This window comes from Bos mutus, chromosome 27 (assembly GCF_027580195.1).
Source record: "Bos mutus isolate GX-2022 chromosome 27, NWIPB_WYAK_1.1, whole genome shotgun sequence".
Taxonomy (NCBI): domain Eukaryota; kingdom Metazoa; phylum Chordata; class Mammalia; order Artiodactyla; family Bovidae; genus Bos; species Bos mutus.
The window spans coordinates 25561368-25585787 of record NC_091643.1 but is presented as its reverse complement, the minus strand read 5'-3'; the positions used below and the strand labels follow the sequence as shown (position 1 = coordinate 25585787).

Below are 24420 nucleotides of genomic sequence, written 5' to 3'. Positions count from 1 at the left end.
CACTCCAGTACTCTAGCCTGGAGAATTCCATTGACTGTGTAGTCCATGGGGTCACAAATAGTCGGACACGACTGAGTCACTTTGACTTTGCATCTGTAGAATAATCACGGCTGTAGAGCCATCTCCATCTCTCCTCCACGTGGACTTTGTTGTGGTCTCAGGTGACAGGAGGGCTTCCCTGGTGCTTTAGATGGTGAAGAACCACCTGCAGTGCAGGAGATGTGGGTTTGATCCCTGGATCAGAGAGATCCCCTGGAGGAGGGCATGGCAACCCACTCCAGTCTTCTTGCCTGGAGAATCCCATGGACAGAGGAGCCTGGTGGGCTACAGTCCATGGGTCACAAAGAGTCAGACATGACTTAGCGTCTAAATAACAGCAGCAGGTGACCGGAGCATGCTCTGGGCTTTGAGATTCATCACCTTCTGGAGATTATTGTGGATGGTATGCCTGTCCCTGCTATATGCTGTGCTTTTTAGAAGTTGGCAAACTGGACCAGCTTGGTACTGTTATTGATAGAGTAGTCTGATTTTAATATGAAGAGTGTTCATGATCAGAATCTTTAAAAATGTGTGCTTTTTAGTAATTTCATAAGCTGACTTTTGAGAATATATATTTTCTGCTATATATTCTCAAAAAGAAAAAATATATCTTCTTCAGGGCTCCCCAGGTGGTGCTAGTGGTAAAGAACCCGCCTGCCAAAGCAGGAGACATGAAGAGTTGTGGGGTTGCAGAGTCAGACACAACTGAAATGACTTAGCACGCACTCATTTTCTTATATGCATAAGGCGACTCCTGAGAGTGCTTGTCACATGGCAGTCTGGCTTTTGTTTTAAAAGGAGCATTTACTTGGTTTCGGACGAGGAACCTTGTCTCCTGCCCTCAGACCTGTGGTCTGACTTGCTGTTTCTCGAGGCCCAGCAAACTGATGGAGCTCCAGAGGGAGGGCGGCCTGTGTTCCTCAGGGGACCATGGTTCTTCTGCACCACTTTCCCGGCTCTGTGTCGGCCCTGTAAGGGAGGACAGCTCTTTGGATACCTTTCAGGGGACTTGACCAATGTCCAGCTATCTGTTTTCACCAAGTAAATTATAAACCACTCGTGGAGGCTTCAGCTGATGAAGTGATGCAATCAGACCCACCGTTTGAGGCTTTTTCTCCTTCCAATAGTTGTCGTGACATCAAAGAGACTGCGAGATTTGTACTGCTGCTCACTTGGTAGGAAGGGGAAGAATGCGTTTCCTTGATGATTATTATCTTCTTCTCAGGGTTATTGATATTACCAGAATAGATTCTGAATAACAGAAATGAAACGTTGTTTTGCATTCTGCCCCTATATAGCCCTGTCTGTGAGCAAGAGCGGCAGGAGATTTCATCAGAAACTGAACTCCAGGACCAAGTTCATGTCTGATGTGGGTCCTTTTATAGAGCTCATTGATTGAATGTTAACTTCCTTTCAAAATAAGTTTATCTATGTATTTGGCTGCACTGGGTCTTTGCTGCTGTGAGGGCTTTTCTCTAGTTTCAGAGAGCGGAGGCTGCCCTCTAGTCTCACTGTGGTGGCTTCTCTTGCTGCGGAGCACAGGCCCTGGGACACGCAGGCTTCGGTGGTCGCAGTTCCCGGGCCCTGGCGCACAGGCTCCTCAGTTGCAGTGCACGGGCTCCATTGCTCCACAGCATGTGGGAGCCTCCCGGATCAGGGATTGAACCTCTGTCCCCTACACTGGCAGGCAGATTCTCTACCACTGAGTCACCAGGGAAGCCCTTGAATGTTAACGTTGGTTTCTAAGTTCTTACCCGAAACTATTTTGTGGCATTCCCACCTCCCAGTGAAAAAACCCTTTCAGTTATGTAGCAATTGTAACTGAGTTAAATATGAAGTGCTTTTCACAGAGCCTTTCCTTACTTCACTCAGTATGACACTCTATGGATCCATCCGTGTTGCTGCAAATGGCATGATTTCATTCTTTTTAATGGCTGAGTAGTATTCCATTATATATGGAAAGTGCTTTTTCACAGAACACACCTGGCTCCAAGGTTCCCGTGAAATATTTCTCTCTGCCCAGAGTTAATGTTGCAGGTCTCAGCCCCACTGTCCTTTTCATCTGATACTTTTTCCCCCCTCACCTCCTTACTTTATGACATGATGGCTAATTCATCCTGGAAGTAAAGAAATGTAAGTTAAAACCTCAAAACACCATCTTGAATTATAGTTTTAAAATTAAAAATCAAAAAGTTAAATTTATTTACATATTTAAATTTAAATTGGAGAAGGAAATGGCAACCCACTTGCAGTATTCTTGCCTGGAGAATCCCCATGAACAGAGGAACCTGGGAGGCTATAGTCTATGAGGTTGCAAAGAGTGGGACACGACTGAAGTGACTTAGCATACATGTACTGCTTCCTTATGGGTGGCTTTTCTTAATTCCTTTATTCAAGAGATGTGAAGTAAGCAGAATTTCAGAGGCAGAGAAGCACATGCCCTTGTGGTATGGTTGGTGTCCACTGAGCACAAGTTCATCAAACATAATTTAATAAACCACATGCCGGGCCGGGCGGGTGTTTTCTCAGCAAAGTTGTTTGATAGAGATACAAGCCTCAGCCTGACAGCGATCAGATGGGCGCGGGGTCAGAGCATGGGGACAGAGGCCCGGTGCCCAGTCAGCAGTCGGGACAGGACTACAGTGAAGGGCTGTTTGTAAGAGTCACTGGAAACAAGCGGGATCTTTATAGCAGGCCCCAAGTGGTAACCGCTTTTGTCATTTGCTCTGGAATTGGGGGCAGTGACGACGGAGAGTTTTGTGGTGAAATCAGCTGGCCCCAGAGACATCTGATCTGTGCTTCTCTGTGAAGCCCGATTATTCGGAACCTTTGTTGGGAATGAAGGGACTATTGAAAGCAGGGAACTTGGAGTGCGTCCCAGGAGGCACCGCTGCAGGGGGTACTGTGGGCTCATGACCCCTGCTCTGGTGGCCCCACCAGGGGGTCTCGGGGGCACTGAAATCTAGAAGGGAGCAATCCCCCAACACACCTGGCTCCAAGGTTCCCATGAAATATTTCTCTGCTCAGGATTAACGGTGCAGCTCTCAGCCCACTGTCCTTTTCATCTGATACTTTTTCCCCTCACCACCTTACTTTATGAGATGATGGCTAATTCATCCTGGAAGACATGGTAGAGTTCAAACTTTCATACTCAAATTTTTCATATTTAAGTATTTTCTGTAGTATTGCCTACAAGTTTATGCTATGAAGTTCTACCATATACGAGCTAATAAAAAACTATAATGGTTGATCATTTTTTCAGTTCTCTATCTTCTGACTTTCCCCCAGTATTAACCTCCTGAGATTACTAACCGATTAGATGAGAAGCAGCCAGTAAGACGTGGATGAAAAACCTGGTCATTGTCCCTCGGACTTGCCCACTGAGGTTTGCAGAAAGTGTTCTGTTAGAGCAACCGGGCTCTGCGTCAGGCTCCACTGGTTATCAACTCATGGTTATTTGGCAGAAAGAAATCCGTCAAAAGAGTGTGACCTTTGCTCTCTGTGTTGTAAGAGGATGTATAATGTGGCCGTGAGAGCGCTGGATGGTGGTGCCTGGTTTAGACAGTAAGACCACAAGCACCGAGGCAGAGAGGAAAGAACACGACCCTTTGGGGGGGGTGTGCATTGTGACCAGGATTCCTGCTCAGGGATTCCCTGGCTGAGTGACCGGGGATGACTTAGTAAACCTCTATAAGCCACACTTGCCAGTCTGAAAATTGGGAGCGAACACACCCTGTATGGTGGACAATGGATGTAGAAGAACCCAGCACAGTACCTGTTTATGGTAAATACTTCATCACTAGGAGCTACGTCATTATCTCAGACACTCATCTGTACAGCAGTTACTGAGAGTCTTCTTTATGCTGGGTATTGCAGACAAAAAATGTTTCCTTTAGTAATACAAAGTGACTTTTGATGTAGGGCAAAAGTTATGGTGGGAAGAGAAGATAATGCTTGCTTACAAGTGATCTCCCTGAGAGCTATCCTTGGGTGAGTCATATGGTGGGATGTTTTAATTGGATGTCAAAGCCAAAGACTTTGCCTCTGGGTGACTTTAGCAAAGGAAAGGACAAGAGAAAACAGATTTAATGAGAGAATGACTATTTTTAATCCTAATTATGCGTTACCTTGATGTTCCCTGGGACAATTCAGATTAAACATTTTCACCTTAGGAATTATCATTTCTGTTTTGTTCATCTTGACAGCTAGTTTGATAACTAAAACATTTACAAAAGGAACACTTGGAGAAGAAAGTGTCTCCCATAAAACTAAAGATAGACATGATTCATATTAGGGAGTAGGCGAGCAGTTTTTCCATAAGGCTGTGATTGAGATTAGGCAATTCAGTCTCTGCTTGCCAGTGACAATGTGGTTTCAGACTCAGTGAGCATGTTGGTCCTGGCAGCTTTATGGAAAGATTCTCCACTCGTTATGTCCCCAGCTACACATGCTGCTTTTTTCACCACTTCTGTTATTTGCTGCCAACATCTTAATCTTAAGTGATTCGTGGCCATCTCTCCAGCATCTGTCACTAATATCTTATATCTACCCATCTTCCCTGCTCTCAGGGCCCTTCCTTTTTCCAAACTAGACTTCTCTATTTCCATCTGCCTTACATTTCCTATTTAGTCTTTGTCATTCCTTAAGCCCCACCTGCAGCTGAGTCCCGAATTGAGGCGGCCCATTTACTTTTCAGTTTTAGATCTTAGAGACAAGAAAGACCGTTCTACAGGGCTGGTCCCCACCCAGCTGCTCTGGAGAAAGAAATGAGCTTCATGTAGGAAATGGCAAAGGAAGATCACCAGAGGTTAATTTTATCCCAAATAAATTTCCTGTTTCCTCAGGTGCCCTAATAATCTGTCTTTTCTTTTTACATGTTGTTTTTATGCTTGTGGGGTATGTATAGTTACGCTGTTCTGTATAAGACCAATGTCACTAGACCTGGACATTAAACTCCCTGTTAGTAAGCCACAGTTCTCTGTGATCTGGGCCGATGCCTGCCTCTGAGGTCAACTGAAATGAACTTTGTTCAGCAAAACGGTTTGTCATTATTGGTTTGGGTTTGGCAACAAGGGTGAATGGATCAGTATTTCTGCCTTATCCTGAGTTTATCCAAACAAACCCACCAGTTTCACATGTGAAAATTCAGGCGCTAACTGTTGGAGTCTTGAGTGTACCCCCATCTGACCATGTGTATTAATCACCTGCGGGCTGAATGCTTTCAAGAAGCACCCCTCAGCATCTGACGGCGAGCACGCTCTCAGTGAAAAAAAAAATGCATGAAAGCCGGCGTGGCTGTTTCACTGAACATCCCGTTTAGATGTAACTAAAAGCAGACATGTTAAACAGGGAGCCGTCCTCAGTGTGGAGGGAAGCAGCAGCTGGCCCTCTGGCCGCGAGCTCGGTGAGGAGGCGACCTGGGCATCCTCTCCCGGGCGCCTTTCAGGGCCTTGTTCTCTGAGCCGGCCGGTCCCCTCTTGCCTGTTGGCATAGGCCGCTCCCTTAGCTGGAAAGCCCGGTATGTTTATTTTTAAACGTACTGTCATTTCCACACCTGGTGGGAAGAGAACGCGCAAGGGATCATTTGTTCTTGGACTGAGCTTCAGAGTTTGGACACCAGGACATCCCTCCCGTTCCCTGGACTTTTTGAAATGAAGGCGGATGCCAGCTAGTCTTGAGCGCTTTCAAACACTCAGAAAGTCGAGCTGGTTCAGTGAAACAAACCAACGTTTGCCAGTCAGCGTTATCTGTGGAAGATTTAAAGGTCTCAGTGGGTCCTGAGAATACGTGGTGGAATGTGTGTATTTTAGGATGGAGTTGAACGCTCTGGGTCACGGCCAGGGCTGGACAGAAGGACCAAACGGCAGGCGCCCGCGGGAGGGGCTGCAGCACAGAGGGTGTGGGGATGTCCGTGCGCCACGCGGAGGGCGCACGCGGTACTGCCGCCGGCCGCATCCTCAGGTCTGACAGATGGGCTTCCTGCCCGCCTGACTCAATTTCTCACCAGGGCCGCACAGATTTTTCAGTTGCAGCAGTTTCAGTGCCTGTCTTCAAGCTGCGTACATAATCCCCCAAGGTCATGGGGAAGGTTTTCTCAGGGGCGCCGTGGCAGGATTGTTTTATGGTATCAACTTCTGCACGTGCTCCTGTCTTAGAGATGCTCCTCGGCCCAGGTGTGAGCCAGCCCTCCTTTCCCATCTCCCCTAACCGACTGCCCCTTTGCCACCTTGCAAAAGGCAAACAGCTTCAAGCTTATTGTGGTGCATTATTCCACGGTGCATGAGAGGGTGCATGCTAAGTCGCTTCAGTCTTATCCGACTCTGCGACCCTATGGACTGTAGCCCGCCAGGCTCCTCTGTCCATGGGATTCTCCATGCGAGAATACTGGGGTGGGTTGCCATGCCTTCCTGCAGGGGATCTTCCTGACCCAGGGATCGAACCCGTGTCTTTTACATCTACTGCATTGGAAGGTGGATTCTTTATCACTAGTGCCACCTGGGAGGCTCCATGGTGCATGAATGGGCACACAGTTTTAAAAATCATTGGAGAGCCGTGTATGCAAAAACTTTTGAAAACTGCAAATCAGGTTAATCTTACTTGAACAACCTGAATTGCTGCTGGTGGAGATGGGGCAGCACCATGGTGTCAGACAAAGGGACAGTGCCTTGAATCAGAGTGAAGCCCATTTCTCCTGCTTGGTGTCTAGCTCAGGGCAGGCTTTTGGCAGGAAGAATTCAGAATCTTGGCTGAAGATATTAATAATACTGTTTTCTTATGAAGGGTTTTTTGTTTTTTTTGCTGGGAATCTTCGTGTTATTTCATCATCGCTGCCATCTGTGACTCAATTTAACTGTTACACTTGTGTTTTTTGTGTGTGGTTCTTATGTTGCGGGAAATGAGTAAACGTTCTGTTATCTGGCATATTTGAGGGAAGAGCATCTGATAAACGGTTGTTAACAGTTAATATGTATTACAAATGCACAATGCTTTTAAAGACCACAAATTTAAATCTGGTTTAAAGCTGGAAGGGCACTTAGATATAATTTAGTACACTTTGCCTATTTTAAATAAGAAACCAAAGCCCAAGAAAATAAACTTGATGCCCATTATTTAATTTTCCTTGATTAATTTATAGGATTCCTCAAAAGAGCTTTATAGGTATGAACCCTGTGAACTTTGGAATGTCATATTTATGTTGTAGTCAGAACACCGAGCCCTAAAGCTTTTTCATGCTTCATGTTAACTAAAAGAGCAGCTCTTGAGAGGAAACTGCCTGTGATGATATTATAGAGGTGTTTACACACCTGCCTTAGTTTTGTAAAACACAGGTATCTTTGGAATCCTGGATTATCTTCATTTTCAATCAAAGGTAAAACCCCTAACTTGAAGCTCTAGGTGTTCAGAAGTCTCATACTTAAATTCATATCCTTTACTCCCTTTGAGGGGGGGGGTGTTGCTAGCAGGAGGAGTTTGATAATTTCCATTTAAGACTTTTAGGACAGTTCTTGGTGATAGACTTCTAGTTGGGAAGGTGCTGGAGTTCATTATATGTCTTTTCCTCCAGAGCACAGGTACTCAAGTGCTCCTTGGTGGTTCACTTTAAATATGTTGGCTGGAAGAATAAATCTCTTATGTTTACTATGGCAACGTTCAATGATTTTTATGAATATTAGAGTTTAAACTTTACAAATATAATACTTCTAAACAGATGCAATGTCCCCTGTGAACAAAGAACACAGAGAAGGCTTACTTGGAACTGGTTCAGTAGAATGACATTTAGCAAGCTTGGGCATTTTATCTTGACTCTTCCAGAAAATGGCTACAATGGAATCATTAACAAACTACCTGTAAATATGATCACATGTACAGTGAAAGACTGCCTGTATTTTGCTTCTGTAACACAGTTTATCTTGCAGTGTGTGAACTTAAATCTCCCTCCATGAGTGACTTTCTGTGGGGACTGGAGAACTCTGGCTGGTTGAGGCACATTAAGGCCATCATGGATGCAGGAATCTTCATTGCAAAGGTATGCGATCGCAGAGAACAGACTGGGGCAGAGCAGCCAGTGCACTGTGATACCAGACATGAACTCCCCCGTCCTAAGCTGGATGATACCTGGCTTGGGGAGCTGGCTTTGCAGACCTCCATGAAATCTGCCCTTTGAAGATGGGATTTTATGAAAGATGGGATGATGTTCAGTTGATAGTGTATCATCAAGGCAATCAACTGGCAAAATACTTTCAGAGCAATCTGAAAGTAGTCTTCAATTATGCTTGGTTCTGGGTGGAGCAAAGAATTTTTAAAAAATTATTAATGATGTTTAATTTTCTTATCTTCATTTGAGCAGGAACAATAGTCAGTTTGCTTTCAGAAATTAGGAAGTAGAGAAAAGAAAAAGGGAAATAACCATTCACGTTAGAATTACTTACTTCTTGTCCTTTTACATTTTGTAAAAAGAAAAATCAGTATTGGACAATGAATGAATGAAACATTATGACTAATTCAGGCACTAAAAAAACCTACAAAGATGAAAGTTTAAGTTATTCCCCCCAAAAAAAAGTTATCCCAAAGCCTACCACCTAGGAAAAAAACCTTCATTAATATGGATGAACATTATTGTACACATCTTTCTGTATATAGGTAAGATAAACATAAATATTTTTATAAAATTGGGACTGTATTAGTTTAAAAGCATAAATTTACTTTGCATTTAATGGATAAAAAAGAAACTGAAGTAAACTGGGAGGAATTATTGAGCTTTCACTATAAATGTTTTCCACCATAGAAATAGTATTTCCTAAAAGATACTTCTAAGGATAAGAATAGAGATTATTAACAATAAATTAACAAATGTTTTTTTTTAAAAATTGGAATATAATTGCTTTACAATGTTGGGTTAGTTTCTGCTGTACAACAGAGGAAAGCATTTTCTATGTGAGTCACCAGAGTGACCCAGGCTCCAGGCTCCCATCTTAGCAAACAGCTCCCCATTTTTCAGTAATGGCATAAACAAACATCATGTTCCTGAACCTGGTAGGTAGATTCCGTTCTGCCAGAGGAAGATTTTGCTGTAACTTTCATACAAGCTATTTTTGAATGCATTGTTTTGTTTCGTGGTGTTTTTTTAAATAAATCCCCCTCAGATTTATTACCTGAAGACAAGCATATCTTTTCTGATGCCACGGTATGCTCCCCTTTATTAGGTAATACATTATTTATCAAATATTTATTCAGTGCCAGGCACTTTTACTTGGCTTTTATCTCTAACTTCACTGTTTCAGTTTATAATTTTTGTCTTTTCCTTTTTGAGAATGATTGTGGCCAGCAGCAGCTCCAGAATTTCAATTGGAAAGGCTTAAGGTGGAAGCCGGGCGGGGCCCAGAGGGGTAGAAGGTAGGCTAGGAGACATTTGTACAGGAAGCCTGCTTGTACGAAGTTCAGAAGCTGGGCTCCTGGCTCCCGGATAGTAGGGAAGGGAAGTAATGCTTTGGTGACAAGCCCAAACTGCTCCTTGGCTCCGCCCTAACTAGATGGGTATGTGCATACTCAATAAATGCAGGAACAGGTTTGGGTACTGATTTTTTCTTTTTTTGCCTGGAAATCTTTTTTTGATTCTTTGAGTACAAAACTGAACCTAATCCTGATCATTTTTGCTGTTGATTGCCATCCTTTGTGAATCTTTGCTGATGCTGCTTTTCAGGCAGTTTCTGAGGAAGGGGCCAGTGTGCTTGTGCACTGCTCTGATGGCTGGGACAGGACCGCTCAGGTGTGCTCGGTGGCCAGCCTCCTTCTGGAACCTCACTACCGGACTCTGAAGGGCTTCATGGTGAGTGCGGCTGCCTGGCCACTGTCCCGTGCACACTGTGCCTCGGCAGAATGGACTTCTGGCAACTGTTAGCAACTCTTCTTCCCTCCTCATCGATGTTATTTTTCTGTTAGAAGATCAGCAAGATTAATTAAAGGGGGAAAGGTGAAATAAGCTTGGAATAAGATGAATTTCTGGAATTTGGGAGCCAATTCAAATCAATGCTATTAAAAGTGAATTTGGGGGCAAATATATACATTCAGCAGTTTGTAAAATAGTTTCTTACATCATTTGTATTATATATGTTTCAAGTTTGCTATATATTTTCAAGTCTGAGGTAACACAGGACTATAAAACAGAAAACACTTTTCAGAAAAAATATTTGGAGGAAAAAAGCTATAGGAAAAAGTGTTTTCACTTACTGCTTTTGTATTTCAAATAATCCTTCACAATTGTGGTCAGTGTTTTGGGGTTCTTTCCTGAAATTGTGAGTACATTCTCTCCTAGATCTAGCACTTTTTAGGTATGCATCAGAACTTGATCAGATCAGATCAGTCGCTCAATCATGTCCGACTCTTTGCGACCCCATGAATCGCAGCACGCCAGGCCTCCCTGTCCATCACTAACTCCCAGAGTTCACTGAGACTCACGTCCATCAAGTCAGCGATGCCATCCAGCCATCTCATCCTCTGTCGTCCCCTTCTCCTCCTGCCCCCAATCCCTCCCAGCATCCCAGAACTTGATGCATTGCTTCGATTGCAAGGCATCTGTATTATTTGTGTAGGTGTCTGGGAGCTTATCTGGTTCCTGCCTTTTAAAAAATTTTTTTCGACTGATATTTAAAACTTTATTTACTTTTGGCTGCAATGGGTCTTTATTGCTGAGGGGTCGGTCTCCTTTACCCCATCCTTCACCACTGGCTCTTTTTGATTCCCTCCCATTAAATTTATAGGTTGTCAAGGCAAAATTTAAACCAATTTTTTTTTTTTTTTTGAAGAAAAGAGCTCTGGCTGTTTTACAGAATTGGTAATATTGATGGTATTATCCTATATTATTATTTTTTAAATTCCAGGCAATTTGAGAGTATAAACTTGTGCTACATCTCTGACTCCACAGCAGGGCTGAAACTTTCAATATGCTCCAAACCCTCCTCATTTTAGAATTCTTCTAAAGTATATTAAAGATCACTGGAAAACATTCCTTAGTCTCTTGTAAAGAGGTTGGTATTTGATATACTGTTAGGCAGCATGGAGTATTGACTGAAAGTTGGACTTGATAGGCTGTGATGGTTTCTGGAGCTAAGTTACCAGGTGGCATTGACCACTTTCTAAGTGTGATCTTGGATGAGTTACCTCCTTGTTTCTCCCTCTGTAAAATGATAGTAACACCTCCTCCCCGTCACCCCCGTGAATGAGATGGTACATGAAGCGATATGAACAGTGCTGTCAAGAGCATTCTGGGTGATGGCAGTACATTTTCCCATGTCTACTCCCGTGTATTTCTCCTACTGAAGACCTTCAGCTTTGCCCTCTGATGTGCACCTGTGTATGGGTAGATAGTGTTCATTCATTTGCAGGTTACCAAGGGTAGTGAATTATGCTCCAAGAACTTTTGAATCCTTCAGAATTACTGGTCTGGTCTCTTACTTTCCCTCATTTGCTTCTCTCCATGATATTTATATTTTCTTATATAGGTATTAATTGAAAAGGACTGGATTTCCTTTGGTCATAAGTTTACTCACAGGTAAGAAGTGTTTTAAAATCTTGTGACTTTAAATTGTGAATTTAAGGTTGAGAATAAAAAAAATTGTTTCTGAATTTCTCAATTGAGTGGGGAATAATAGCCTGTTTTCAAAACTGCCTTGTGTATCTTATTCAGAAAGTTAAATTTTTGTTATGTTATAAATTTTTGTTATATACCACAGATAAAGAAGTTCTAACTTGAGAACTCTTGGTATTTACTGAGCAGCTGCTGCTGCTGCTGCTAAGTTGCTTCAGTCGTGTCCGACTCTGTGCGACCCCATAGACGGCAGCCCACCAGGCTCCCCTGTCCCTGGGATTCTCCAGGCAAGAACACTGGAGTGGGTTGCCATTTCCTTCTGAGCAGAACTGATGTTAAATTTTTCCATATGAGACAGAGAAGTTGGTTCATTCATTGACCTAGAAAGGATAGGCTCTCTCTTCCTTTCACATGTATTTACTAGATTATTTCATTTTTCGAAGTGCAAATGTTCCCTGTAAGCTACACATTGTGAAATGCCTGTAGAATAGTTTCTCTTTGATCTTCTGCACTGGGAATTAAATTAGGCTCATCCTACGGCATTTGTGTCAGGTGAGGTCTGTGCCAGTTTGTCTCTGAGGAGCTAAGGTGGGACAGCAGCCTGGGCTTTTGAGTCCAACAGGTCAAGCCTCAAATCCAGGCTGTGGCATTTACTGTGTGGCTGAGGGCGTCAGTGTTCTCTGAGGTCTCCTACCTGTGAAAAGGGGAGCCTTTCCCTATTCCCTGGGGTTATGGCAAGGCTTTTAAAACCGTGTATGGGATTAGCCTACTAGCCCATCTGAGGGCTTTCAATAAACAGAAGCCACTGGCCTCCTTTGGTTAGTGTGGATAGTAATGCCTGACGGGTGCTGTGCCGTCTTTAATCCCTGAATGTTATTAATACAGGTTGTAGCTGGTATGGTCTCATCTTTGGGGCTAAAATTTATATTTTAGGCAGCATGCTGATAGAGACTTTGATACACATTTTTGATTGGTCGAATGTTTTCTTAAAATAAATTCTAAATTTATGGAGCTGCTCATATTTGTTTTTGTAGTTTTTGCATTTAGCATTAGTTTAGCATTTATTGTGGTTTCCTGGATTTCTATTTCTATATTTTTCCAGGAAAGCACAATGATTTGACTTTACAAATGAGAAAATTAACAGGCAGCCTTAAGATCACATTGTTATTTTCAGTTTGGGGGGTTCTACTGTCTGCTAGGCACCTAGCACCTCTGAGAGAGAGGATCTGGGGCAGGAAGAACATGAAAGTGGCTGATAAGTGTGTTTTATGAGGAAAGAACCTATTGGACAACCCCTTTATAAAGTTAACAAAGGTGAATAGGACTAAACCCTTTGAAGGTTTCCACTTTCTAATGTTTCCACCCTTGGAAAAACTACTAAACCAATCCTTGCTCATCTTTATTCCTCAAGTTGATTATCCATCGCTTGAAAGATGAGGTTCTATATTGTTATTCTGATTTGATGGCACCCAAATCACCCTTCTGGATTCTTTCTAAAATTCACAAAACAGTGTAGAAGGACTGGGCAGCTGTTTAAAAATCTACACAAACAACAGGAAGCAGATTCTGATGTACTCTTGAAAACAACAAAAGGGGATATATAAAGGTATGAGGGAATCTGAAGTCACATGGAAATAAATTATTGACAAGTTTTAACACAGCTTTAAAAATGGAAACTTGGGGAATCAGTTTTTTAAAGTTGTTTTTCTTCCTAATAAAACCATGCAGAAGTGAGAAACTCTCAAGTGGCTTAGGCATTTTTTCCCTCTCCCCCATGGGTCACTAATTAAAGTGGAAGACTTAATTCAAGTTTTGGATGTTCTTTTAAAATCAGAATGAAAGATTGTTGCTTTTCCCTGTAAAGACTCCTGGAATTTTATCTCCAGCACTAACATTTTTCTTTTATAATTATAACATAAATATGTCCCTTCTCTGTCCAGACTTTTTAAATTGTAATGCCAAGAAAAACTTTATATGTTATGTTTTCCCACTTCTTTTGCGTTCCAGTTTATAAGATAAGATCTGCTTAGGAACTAGGGTTGCTTTTATGATTGTTTTTGCTTTTATAGCTTTCTAATTAAGGAAGAAAAAAAAAAAAACCTTGCTGTAAAATCTCTAATACTTTGTTTTACAGATACGGCAACCTAGATGGTGATCCCCGAGAAATCTCTCCAGTTATAGACCAGTTCCTTGAGTGCGTCTGGCAGTTAATGGAACAGTTTCCCTGTGCCTTTGAGTTCAATGAGAGGTTTTTGATTCACATTCAACATCACATCTATTCCTGCCAGTTTGGGAACTTCCTATGTAATAGCCAGAAGGAGAGACAAGAACTCAAGTAAGTGTTTTGATGTTTAATTTTTATGTAAAGATTTTGTGACTGAGAGTTTCAGATGGTCTTTCACAATTTTTAAGACTGTTTTAGTTATACATCTTCACTCACAGAGTAACGATTTTCCTGACATCACTTTAGAGGTTTAAGGCCATCAGCTGACAAAGATAGGCACAAGTCCATTTTGCCTAGTTCCTGCCTAATGTCCACAGGTAGATAGGTAAACTTCACACACTGATATGGAAAGGAAGCTTCTTGAGAGTCAGGGAAAGTGATTTTTGCATTGAAAAGGAAAAAGTTACATAGCTTTGGTGGATATATTCTCATAATAGTTGCAAAATATAGTAGTCTCTCCTTATCCACGGTTCCACTTTCCACAATTTCAGTTATCTGAGGCCAACTGTGGTCCAAGATTAGATGGAAGATTCCAGAAAAAAATAATTCGTAAGTTTTAGATTGTGGGCCTTTCTGAGTAGCATGAAGAAATCTCGCACTCTCCCACTCTATCCTGCATGGGATGGCCTGTTACTTAGTAGCCGTCTCAGTTATCACAATGCTTGTGTTCCAGCAACCCTAAAGTTCAAGAGTAGCGATGCTAGCAATTCACATATTTTTTATTATGCTTAATTTATTTTATGATAGGCAGGTATGTATAGGGTTCACTACTATCCATAATTTCAGGCAACTACTTGGAGTCTTGGAACAAATACGTCATTGATAAGGGTGGACTGCTATACTGCTTTAACTGAGAGGGGAAAAAATAGATGAAATGTGGACTTTTGAAAAAGTCAAAAGCTTAACAGCTAAGTGACTTAAGAATTGCAAATGAAAGAACATTTTTGAAATTTTTATAAAAAAATTAATGTGGCATATAGAGTATCAGATTTAATTTTGCAAATGGTCAGTTCAAATAAAACTGACTCCAGTTTTATCCTGAGTGGAAAGAACATGACTTTTTCTAGTAGATACAATTCCTGATAAATGGTACATCCTGTAAACTCACCTGTTTTCTTAGGTATTTTGTGACTTGTTGTGATAGATTAGCAAAAGGGACAAATGTCATAGGAATACAGTCACGATTAAATGAGAGAAAATATGTGAAGCATTTAAGTAGTACCCAGCAAACAATAATAATCCAGTGACTATTTGGGGGAAAATTTCAACAAAACGCATGTGGTTTTATTTTATACTCAGAGGGACTGGATATCTGAAGGCCAAGATGTCCCCAGAGAGCAGGGGAGTTGAGACTCCTCCAAGTGCTCTTTTGCTGCTCCATGAAGACACAAAAGACTGTTAGTTTCCCTGCTGAGAACAGGGACCCCTGATGTAACAAGTTTTGATTCCTTTCCAGCTTTAATATGTCTACTATTTCTAAGAACCAAGGGAAGTCATTTTAAGGCTTATTTTCTTTATAACAGAATTCAAGACAGAACATACTCTTTATGGGCTCACCTGTGGAAAAATCGGGCCGACTACTTGAATCCTCTGTTTAGAGCTGATCACAGTCAGACCCGGGGAGTCCTTCATCTCCCCACAGCGCCGTGCAACTTCATGTACAAGTACGTAAACCTCTAGGACCTCACTGGGTATGGTTGTGCCTTAGATTCTGGCACTGTTTACCACCTGGAGGCTGAAGGGTATGTAACACTGAGCTTCAAGGCATTTTTGCCTGTCTCCTGTCCCCCTCTTTCCCCTCTAAATACGGAATTCTCTTTAGAAGTTGATGTTTTGTAGTAATGATATCCTAAGAATGTAAGTTTCACTTTTATTTAAAAGTGAGAGGAGGAGAGGGAAGAAGGACTGAATAAACCAAGTGCCTGAAGTTAAATGTGGAGCTGCAGGTTTAGTTGGTGGTCATGACACAGTTCACCTTCTTTTGCTGCTGAATCAAATGAAACTATTGCCCTGTGGAAATAAATTCAAGATTGTCTATACTGGGATGGGAGAGCCTGGTGGTATCCAACAGATGCTACTAGGTCTGTAGGCTCTCTTTTATCCTTGGGTTTTTCCCTCTGGACTTGTATAATACAGAAGGGCAACTCAGAGATCAGGAAAAAGACAAAATTACACAGAAATCACCAAGAAACCCATTCCTTCTCCCTCCCTACCTCAGTACACCCTTTAGTGGCTTTTCGTCTCTAGAGCTTTCATTCTCATTGGGTTGGCCAAGAGGTTCGTTCTGTATCAATAAACCCAAACAAACTTTTTTGGCCAACCCAATAATGACTTCAATCCAGTTATTTCCCCGGAATTCTATAGAATAATATTAATTCGGTCACACTGAAAAAAATGCCTCATGGTTTGTGTGAATTGGCAGTTTTGAGACCTGTTGAGATACATACCCTGCAGTCAACTCTACTGCAACTAATTTGTTAGCTCTAGCCACTCAACACGTACATTACTGAGGCTCAAGCACTGTTCTAGGCACTGTGGATAAATCAATGAATGACACCAAGTCCCTGCTCTCAAAGTACTTTTCTGAGTAAATCTATAGGTATCCTTATGATAATGCTATTTACAGGCATACTTCTGAAATAATATGGGTTTGGTTCCTGGCCACTGTGATAGTGAACACTGCAATAAACTGAGTCACAATTTTTTAGTTTCCTAGTGCATATAAATGGATATGAATATGAATAACAAGAATACTGAACCCACTCCAGTATTCTTGCCTGGAGAATCCCAGGGACAGCGGAGCCTGGTGGGCTGCCGTCTATGGGGTCGCACAGTGTTGGACACGACTGAAGCGACTGAGCAGCAGCAGCAGTGCATATAAAAGTTCTATTCACACTACATTGTAGTCAGTTAAGTGTGCAATAGTATTATGTCTAAAAAACAATCTAACAATGTTAGATACCTTAATTTAAAAATACATTGTTAAAAAAAATGCTAAGCTTCAGTGAGTAGTACTAGTAGTAACATCAAAGATCACTGGTAACCATAAAAAAATGAAAAATCTTGAAATATTCTGAGAATTATCAAAATGTGATAGAGACACAAAGTGAGCAAATGCTGTTAGAAAAACTGTGCTGATAGACTTGCCACACACCTTCACTCTGTAAAAATGCAATCTATGCAAAGTGCAGTAAAACAAGGTATACCTGTATTTTTATTTGCATTCCAGTATGCTTTACTGTATAGGATAAAAAAGGCAGGATTTATTGCAAATGTAAGTAATCCTAGTGGCTGTCATTTAAAAAACTCAAATTTAAAAGATTCCTTTGTGGCTGAAAGATTCTAAATGGTGATATAAACACTAATTTTCCAAGTTGACTTCCTAACTAAGTCATCTTAAGCCAAAAAAATAAAGAAAATGGTAACATGTACTACTACAATCTATTTCAGAAAAATATATTATGTGCTTTTTAATTCAGTACCATCTACTCAAGTAGATTCTTCATGAATTTACTCTCCCCAAAAGAAGTTGACTGATTCAAGAAAATGAAAACATTAACATGAAATTATTACCTTCAGTTCAGTTCAGTCGCTCAGTTGTGTCTGACTCTTTGCGACCCCATTAGCTTAGTGAGTGGCTTTTTTGACCCTGTACTTCGCATTTGGTTATTATTAGGACTATGGTTTGAAAGATACCTTGGAAGACTCAAGAAAGTGAATGTACAGACTGTGACACGGTTTCACGAAGCTCTGCTGTCCTCTGCAGGTTTTGGAATGGAATGTATAATCGCTTTGAGAAGGGACTGCAGCCTCGACAATCAGTCACAGATTACCTCATGGCCGTGAAGGAGGAGACTCAGCAGCTGGAGGAAGAACTTGAGGCCCTGGAAGAAGTAAGACAGTCGCTCTTGCTCACCTTATTTGCTGACGATTGCAGCTCTGGGAAAAGCCTCTCGTGACTCAGGATGTGTGAAATGCAGCAACACAGCCATTTCATATTTTTGTGCTCAGTTGTATCCAACTCTTTGCGACCCCATGGACTAGTCTGCTAGGCTCCTCTGTCCATGGGATTTCCCAGGCAAGAATACTGGAGTGGGTTGCCATTTCCTCCAAGGGATCTTCCTGACCTAGGGATCGAACCTGCATCTGTTTGTGTCTCCTACGTTGGCAGGTGGATTCTTTACCACTGTGCTACCTGCAAAGTCCTTTCATATTTCTAGCCAGAAGGTAACCTGAAACACAATCCTACCAGGTGAACAATCAGATCATCAAAGCCCAGACCTACACACTTGATGCATTTCAGACATCTGGTTTGGCTCATTTCCATAGTTTGCTTTGGGGATGATGAAGATATTAGGAAACGAGATAGTGGTGAATTATTGCATAACCTTGTGAATATACTTATATAAAAAACAAAAAACCTGAACTGTACACTTTAAGAGAGTGAGCGACTTCTATCTTAATTTTAAAATTTAGATAATAAAAACCTCATTCCTGATATTTTAAAAAATGTACTTTCGGTTCACAGGATGAAAATCATTATGTAAAACCACACAGATACAGAAAGAACGATGACTACTCTTTGCCAGGTGCTTTACCTAGGCTGTGTTTTCTGCTTTTTTATAACGTGCCATCCTTACATTAGGAAGAGAGCGAGCCTCACAGAATCTAATTATTTTGTCCAGAGTCATAAAGTCTAGCTTTGAAACCAAGTCCATCTAAATCCCATTTTCTTAACGTTTCACCCAGCCGGGAGATAATGGACACTAAAAGGCAGGCACGTACCAAAAAAGATACATTCTTTATGACTGTTCCCTGAAACTGTGGTTTCTTTTCTAGAGGCTGGAAAAAATTCAGAAAGTGCAGTTAAATCGCACTAAGGTGAGGAGTAAGCAGAGTGAGCCCAGCAAACACTCAGGATTTTCTACCTCGGACAACAGCGCAGCCAACACCCCTCAGGATTACAGTGGCAATGTGAAGTCCTTCCCATCCAGGAGCCCTTCCCAGGGCGATGAGGATTCTGCTTTGATCCTCACTCAAGACAATCTGAAAAGTTCAGACCCAGACCTGTCCGCCAACAGTGACCAAGAGTCGGGGGTGGAGGATCTGAGCTGCCGCTCCCCCAGCGGTGGGGAGTGTGTGCCGAGTGAGGACAGTGGCAAGGACCGGGATTCCGACGAAGCCGTGTTTCTCACTGCCTGAGGATCCCCCGCCATGGAGTTCCCAAGTAAAGGACACACAAGGAACACTTTCCAAAAATAAGGGAACAGTGCAATCTCAAATAAAAACAGCCCAAGAAATGGTACAGGTCATCGAGAATTATAGAACGTAGCTACGAAAAGGAAAAAAGTCCAACTTCAAGTTCCTTTAGGTGTTGATGAACAGGAAACAGCCATTTCTTTTCAAGCAAATTTAAGGAAAATTGTTCCCCCTTCTAGACTATGGAGGTTTTATTCACTACAGAGCAATGACCTCACCCGAGGTTATCAATTCACATCTTCCTTGCCTGCAGCTGCTTAAAGTGCCCTGACCACGTTCCTTCACACTCATATTCAATCTTTCCTTTTAGTTCATTTCCAGATGAATATTTTGTTTCCTCAAATATTTCACACTTCCTTCCTTCTTGACTCTGTTATCAGGATTTTTGTTAATAGATATATTTCTGTAACAGATGAGCTTTGTAATTCTGCTTAAGCTTAGTGTTCAGATTTAATGATCACTTTTAACTTTTTCTTATAGATAATGTATTTTGAATTGTTATAATAGTTTTGTTGCCTTTCCCTGAAATTTCATATTTCTATTTAAAAAATGCTAAAACTTACCACGCACTTTTCTCTAATACCAGTCTAATACCCAATAAAGTAGAAACAACATTTATGCTCTAGTTCTTAAATATGATTTTGGATCACATTAGCTTCTTAAAAACAACCTTTTATTACTGGTTCCAGAAACTACATTACCAAGACAAGGGGGTCAGCCCCAAGCCTGATTCCAGCAGTGTAACTGTATAAAGGTTCAGGGTACCACTTCAGTGAAGGAAGAAGCTCACTGAAGAACTAGAGAACACTGCTGTCATGTCTACTTAACCAGTGGAATATGTTTGTCACTTGTCACTTCAGAAGTTGTGTTCACATGGCTAAGCCACACTGTGCCTGTGGAGCCCATGCAGTAGCCTCAACCATTGGCTCTGTTCATCTGCAGGGTTGCGCTGGCGGTACAGTCTGAGCAGGGAGTCTGACAGGGAGCAGGTCTGCCTCGCTGGGGCTGTCACGGGGGAACTTTGCTGGCTGTGGAATCTGGTCTGTCCCCACCCAGGCACAAGAGCTAAGTCTCCGCCTTTCCTGCTGCAGATTGTGGCTTCTGACCCCTCCTGACCAGAAAGCCTGTTGAGGAGAACTTGGGAGGTGCCTGAAATGGGCCTTCGCAGTCCTTCCCAGGTGGGAGCCAGAGCCCCACTCACTGGGAAGCATGGCCCCCAGCCCCATCAGACAGGAAGGCTTGGCGAGAACACCCGGAAGCTGCGCACCCCAGCAGATCTTGAGCAGAGAAGTGGGTGGGCAGAGCTGACTGTCCTGAGAGCAAAACCAACGGCTCTGACTGGCCAGGGAACTGGGGGCACATGTTAGTGTGAGACCACAGACATAGCATCAGTGATTTTCAAGCTGCTGCTCCTGCTGTGCTTGGGCAGGGAAACTGATCTGCAGCTGCACTTACTGCTGCAAACAGCCATCAGCCTCTGCCCCGACCAGGGAGTTTTCCCAGAACACGTGGGAAGCCGCACAACCCATCCGACAGCCCCGCTGACCGTGGCAGCTGAACAGAGCACAGCCCGTGGCCTAACCTGTTTGCAGAGTGAAACTGGTCGCCAGCACCTTCCATGGATATGCCTGCCTGACTCAGGTCCCCAAACAATGAGCAGTGCAGGCCGTGCATCCCATCCTGCTGCCCCACTTAATCCTGAGTACAGCGTCCAGTCCCAACTGGACCCACCAGTCCACAGAATCCACCACAGAATCCATCCTACAGCCTCACCTGAGTGGGTGGGGAACCAAGCCAGCTGTCCTACCCAGCTGTCTCAGCCAGTGACCCTCCAATTCCGCTTCAGGGCTCAAACAGATGCCTCACCCAAAAAGAGACCACCTAAATACATAAAGCAAAATCCAGCAGAGCTAAAAGGAGAAATAATGGGGACTTTAACACTCCACTCTATAAACAATGGATAGATCATCCAAAGAGAATTATAAGGAAACAGGAAATCTGAACCAAACGTATACCAATATCTCACTCTGGATGATACATTTTTAAACTGGATTAAAGATAAATACAATTAAAAGTGGGCAAAAGACTTAAGACATTTTTTCAAAGAAGATATATGAAAGGGTCAACAGGTACATGAAAAGATGCTAAACATCACTATCTTTAGGGAAATGCAAATCAAAACCAAATCTCACATCTGGCAGGGTGGCCAACATCGAAAAGACAAATGATACAAAATGTTGGTGATAATGTGAATTAAAGAGAACGCTTGTGTATTGTTGATGGGATCATAAACAGGTAAAGTCACTATAGAAAACAGTACAGTGGACCCTCAAAAGACTAAAAATGGAACTACTGTATGATCCAGCATACAGACCCACTCTGAATACATACAAAGAAAATGAAAACATTAACTTGAAAAGATATCCGTACCCTTTCATGTTCACAGCAGCACTGTTTTAAAAGAGCCAAGACATGGAAACAACCTAACTGTCCACCAACAGATGAATGAAGAAAGAAGCACACACACCACGGAATAGTGTTCAGACATAAAAAAATGAGAAAATGCTGCCTTTTGCAACAATATGAATGGACCTTGAGGGAATTATGCTAAGTGAAATAAATCAGAGAAAAACAAATACTACATGATTTCACTTATATGTGTACTCTTAAAAAAAAACCCCAAACCACCAAAGTTACAGAAAAAGGTCAGATTTGTGGTTAACCCAGCATGAGGGTTGGGGCAGTGGGTGGTTGGGGAATTGGAGAAAGGTGGTCAAGAGTAACAACTTTCTGTATTAGTGAATACCTTATTAAAGACTCTTAGGATATAGTCGTAACGGCTTTTATATTTTTATAACTCCATACCACTCTTGTAGTTGATTATCAACTCTTAGAAACTTCTTTGCCTAGTATTGAGAATTTAATTTCTTCCATCTGGCAGTATATATCTATAAAAATAAATAACAAAATTTTGAAAAATGACATAGTAACTATACCAAACAGAACTATGCATTTGAAAAGCAAATAATATAAATATTTGAGACGTTAAAATTTAGTTCTTTAATGTGATATCTTTTATATCAGACACCAACTTTTTTCCAGCCCCCACCATTTTACAAAACATTATAGTTTCAGCATATGTTCATTTAGACTACTTACTAGAAGTTAACCTAACACTGAAATTTATTTTTTTTTTTAAAGGTTCTATTTATTGCTTATTAAGATATTATTGTGTGGCATGGAGCCTTAAAAGAGCATGGCCAATCCGATTAGACTAAAATCTCTAACAGTAAATTCTCATTTTAAATCAAACATCAATCAGAAAGTGTTTTCTTTAGAGCAGCTGGTTTAAACCAATGTAAAACTGACTCAAGACAGATTATTTCCCGCTGGTAATATTTAGAGCTCTAGTGATTTATTATTTAGTGATTTTCAGGAAAATTTAATGATATGAAGTAGGTAAGCATTTTGATCATGACTCTACAATCAACAAAGGAACTTTTTTAGAGTAAAGGAACATAAAAAGAAGGAAGACCCTGGCATGAGGTTTCTATTCTTTAAGAGCACAAGATTAGTTTACTTGCTTTCCCTAAAAATAAATCTGAGCTGTCCTTCAATTTAAACATATATGAATTATGATCAGACTTACCTGTCAGATGATCTCTATTCCAATAGAAATTTCCTAGTATAGATTATTCCTAGAAAATCTTTCAACTTTGAAACATTGTCTGGCATGTATCACATTTGTTTAGAAAACTATTTGAGATATCCGTCTTTAAAGTCCTACCTATGACAAACCCCTAACTCTGCACAATCTAATAACTCCTAAGCTTTTCTCTGCTATTCTGATTTCCATCTAGTCATCTATTATGTGTTAGAGGAAAATCACAGTCCCTGCTTTGACAGGCACTTTTTCTCCTCCTTGCACTGCTTCTCCAATATGGCCAAGTTTAAGGAAAAAATACTAGTACTATAAAAAAGTCACTTAAGTTTTTATTGTAAAACCAAAATTCATACATATTCAAATGTAGACTACTTTCCATCCTGGATGATGTCTATGACCTAATATCTGATCTGTTAAAGACAGATAATGATGATCAGAGTCCTCTTTTTAATGACTAGGTTGTAAGGAGGTTACCTAATTTTAGAAGAAGAAACCAAGGTATGTTAACTGGTATAGAATGAAACTGGGATAGTTCAAGTTAAAAAAAATAAGATATTAAGATGAATTACTTATGTGATTTACTATGTATGAAAATAACTTTTTTTGGTGGAGAGGAAGGTGGATAAGTACATAAACACCTAGGCCATGTTAGAGTCATCACTGGATAGTATTTCTACAGTGCCTCACTCTTAGAGAGCTTAATAAAATTAATAAATCAAATGAATTAATGGTTGTAGTCTGCTGGGCTCTTGTTCTGCGCTCTGTCTGGTTTCTAAGAAAGCTTCCTGATTGCTTCCAAAAGACTGGGATAATCATGTCCTCCACTGTGGTGATTGCTGGGAAAACTGAAGCTTATGTGGCCAGTGCAGTAAGGAAAGGTTTCTCAACACCCAGAAGACTGCAACAAATCTGAAACACTTACCTCAGTTACGTACTATATGTCCGGAGTAATAATCATAACTTCCTTGTCAGGTCGTTTTGAAGATTAAATGGCATGCTCTTAGCATAGTACCAGGAAGACAGGTTAAAAAAGTTAATTTCTTTACTCAAATTATATCTTTATAGTCCATGTGAATACTTGTCCTCCCTTAAACACAGACTAAGTATTAAGCATTTTTCAAGTCTCAGAAAATAATTTTATTTTTCCTAAACTGTTTCCAGAAATAGGTATAGAAAGAAGAATGATGAAAAAAACCTGTACTGTATGCTAGGATTTGGAATGGCAATCATACTGAAGTTTAAATGAAAATAGGCATTAGGATGCTACTTTACCAAGCCTTGGAAATCTAGTTCAAGATTTTCTACTTAATTGGCTTTCACTGCTATCCATAAATTATGTTCATTCTGTAACGAACTGTAAAAGCAAACTGTTTAACATATACAAGTTAAAGTGAAAATCAAATTAAGAACTAGACTGCCTAAAAATTAAATATTAGTTTTATTTATTATTAAAGCTTTCATAAGAGAAAAGCTAACACAGTAAAGGTCAGAATATTTCACTGACTTTTGTGTTCTTTACTATTTATTAACAAATTATTGTTTTAAACTTCAGAATTCAGATAGCATATCCTCATCTAACCACAAACCCATCAGATACTTATATTTAAAAAGCTAGCATCAAAGTTTATGTTGGACTACTTTAAATGAAAG

The 24420-nt window shown here is 41.1% G+C and overlaps 1 protein-coding gene across 3 annotated transcripts in view; it reads left to right on the top strand.

The window, feature by feature from the left end:
- Positions 1 to 24420, top strand: part of MTMR7 (myotubularin related protein 7) — a 129248-nt gene that overhangs the window by 80548 nt on the left and 24280 nt on the right. For 2 of the 3 annotated variants that reach the window (XM_070364132.1, XM_070364133.1), the window contains exons 8-13: positions 7956 to 8065; positions 9740 to 9865; positions 11538 to 11587; positions 13758 to 13958; positions 15371 to 15511; positions 17614 to 17740. In XM_070364132.1, the coding sequence (XP_070220233.1) occupies positions 7956 to 8065; positions 9740 to 9865; positions 11538 to 11587; positions 13758 to 13958; positions 15371 to 15511; positions 17614 to 17740 (755 nt within the window). Of the gene's footprint in view, positions 1 to 7955; positions 8066 to 9739; positions 9866 to 11537; positions 11588 to 13757; positions 13959 to 15370; positions 15512 to 17613; positions 17741 to 18686; positions 20328 to 24420 lie in introns of those variants that run through there. The other variant, XM_070364131.1, reaches the window with a different exon arrangement.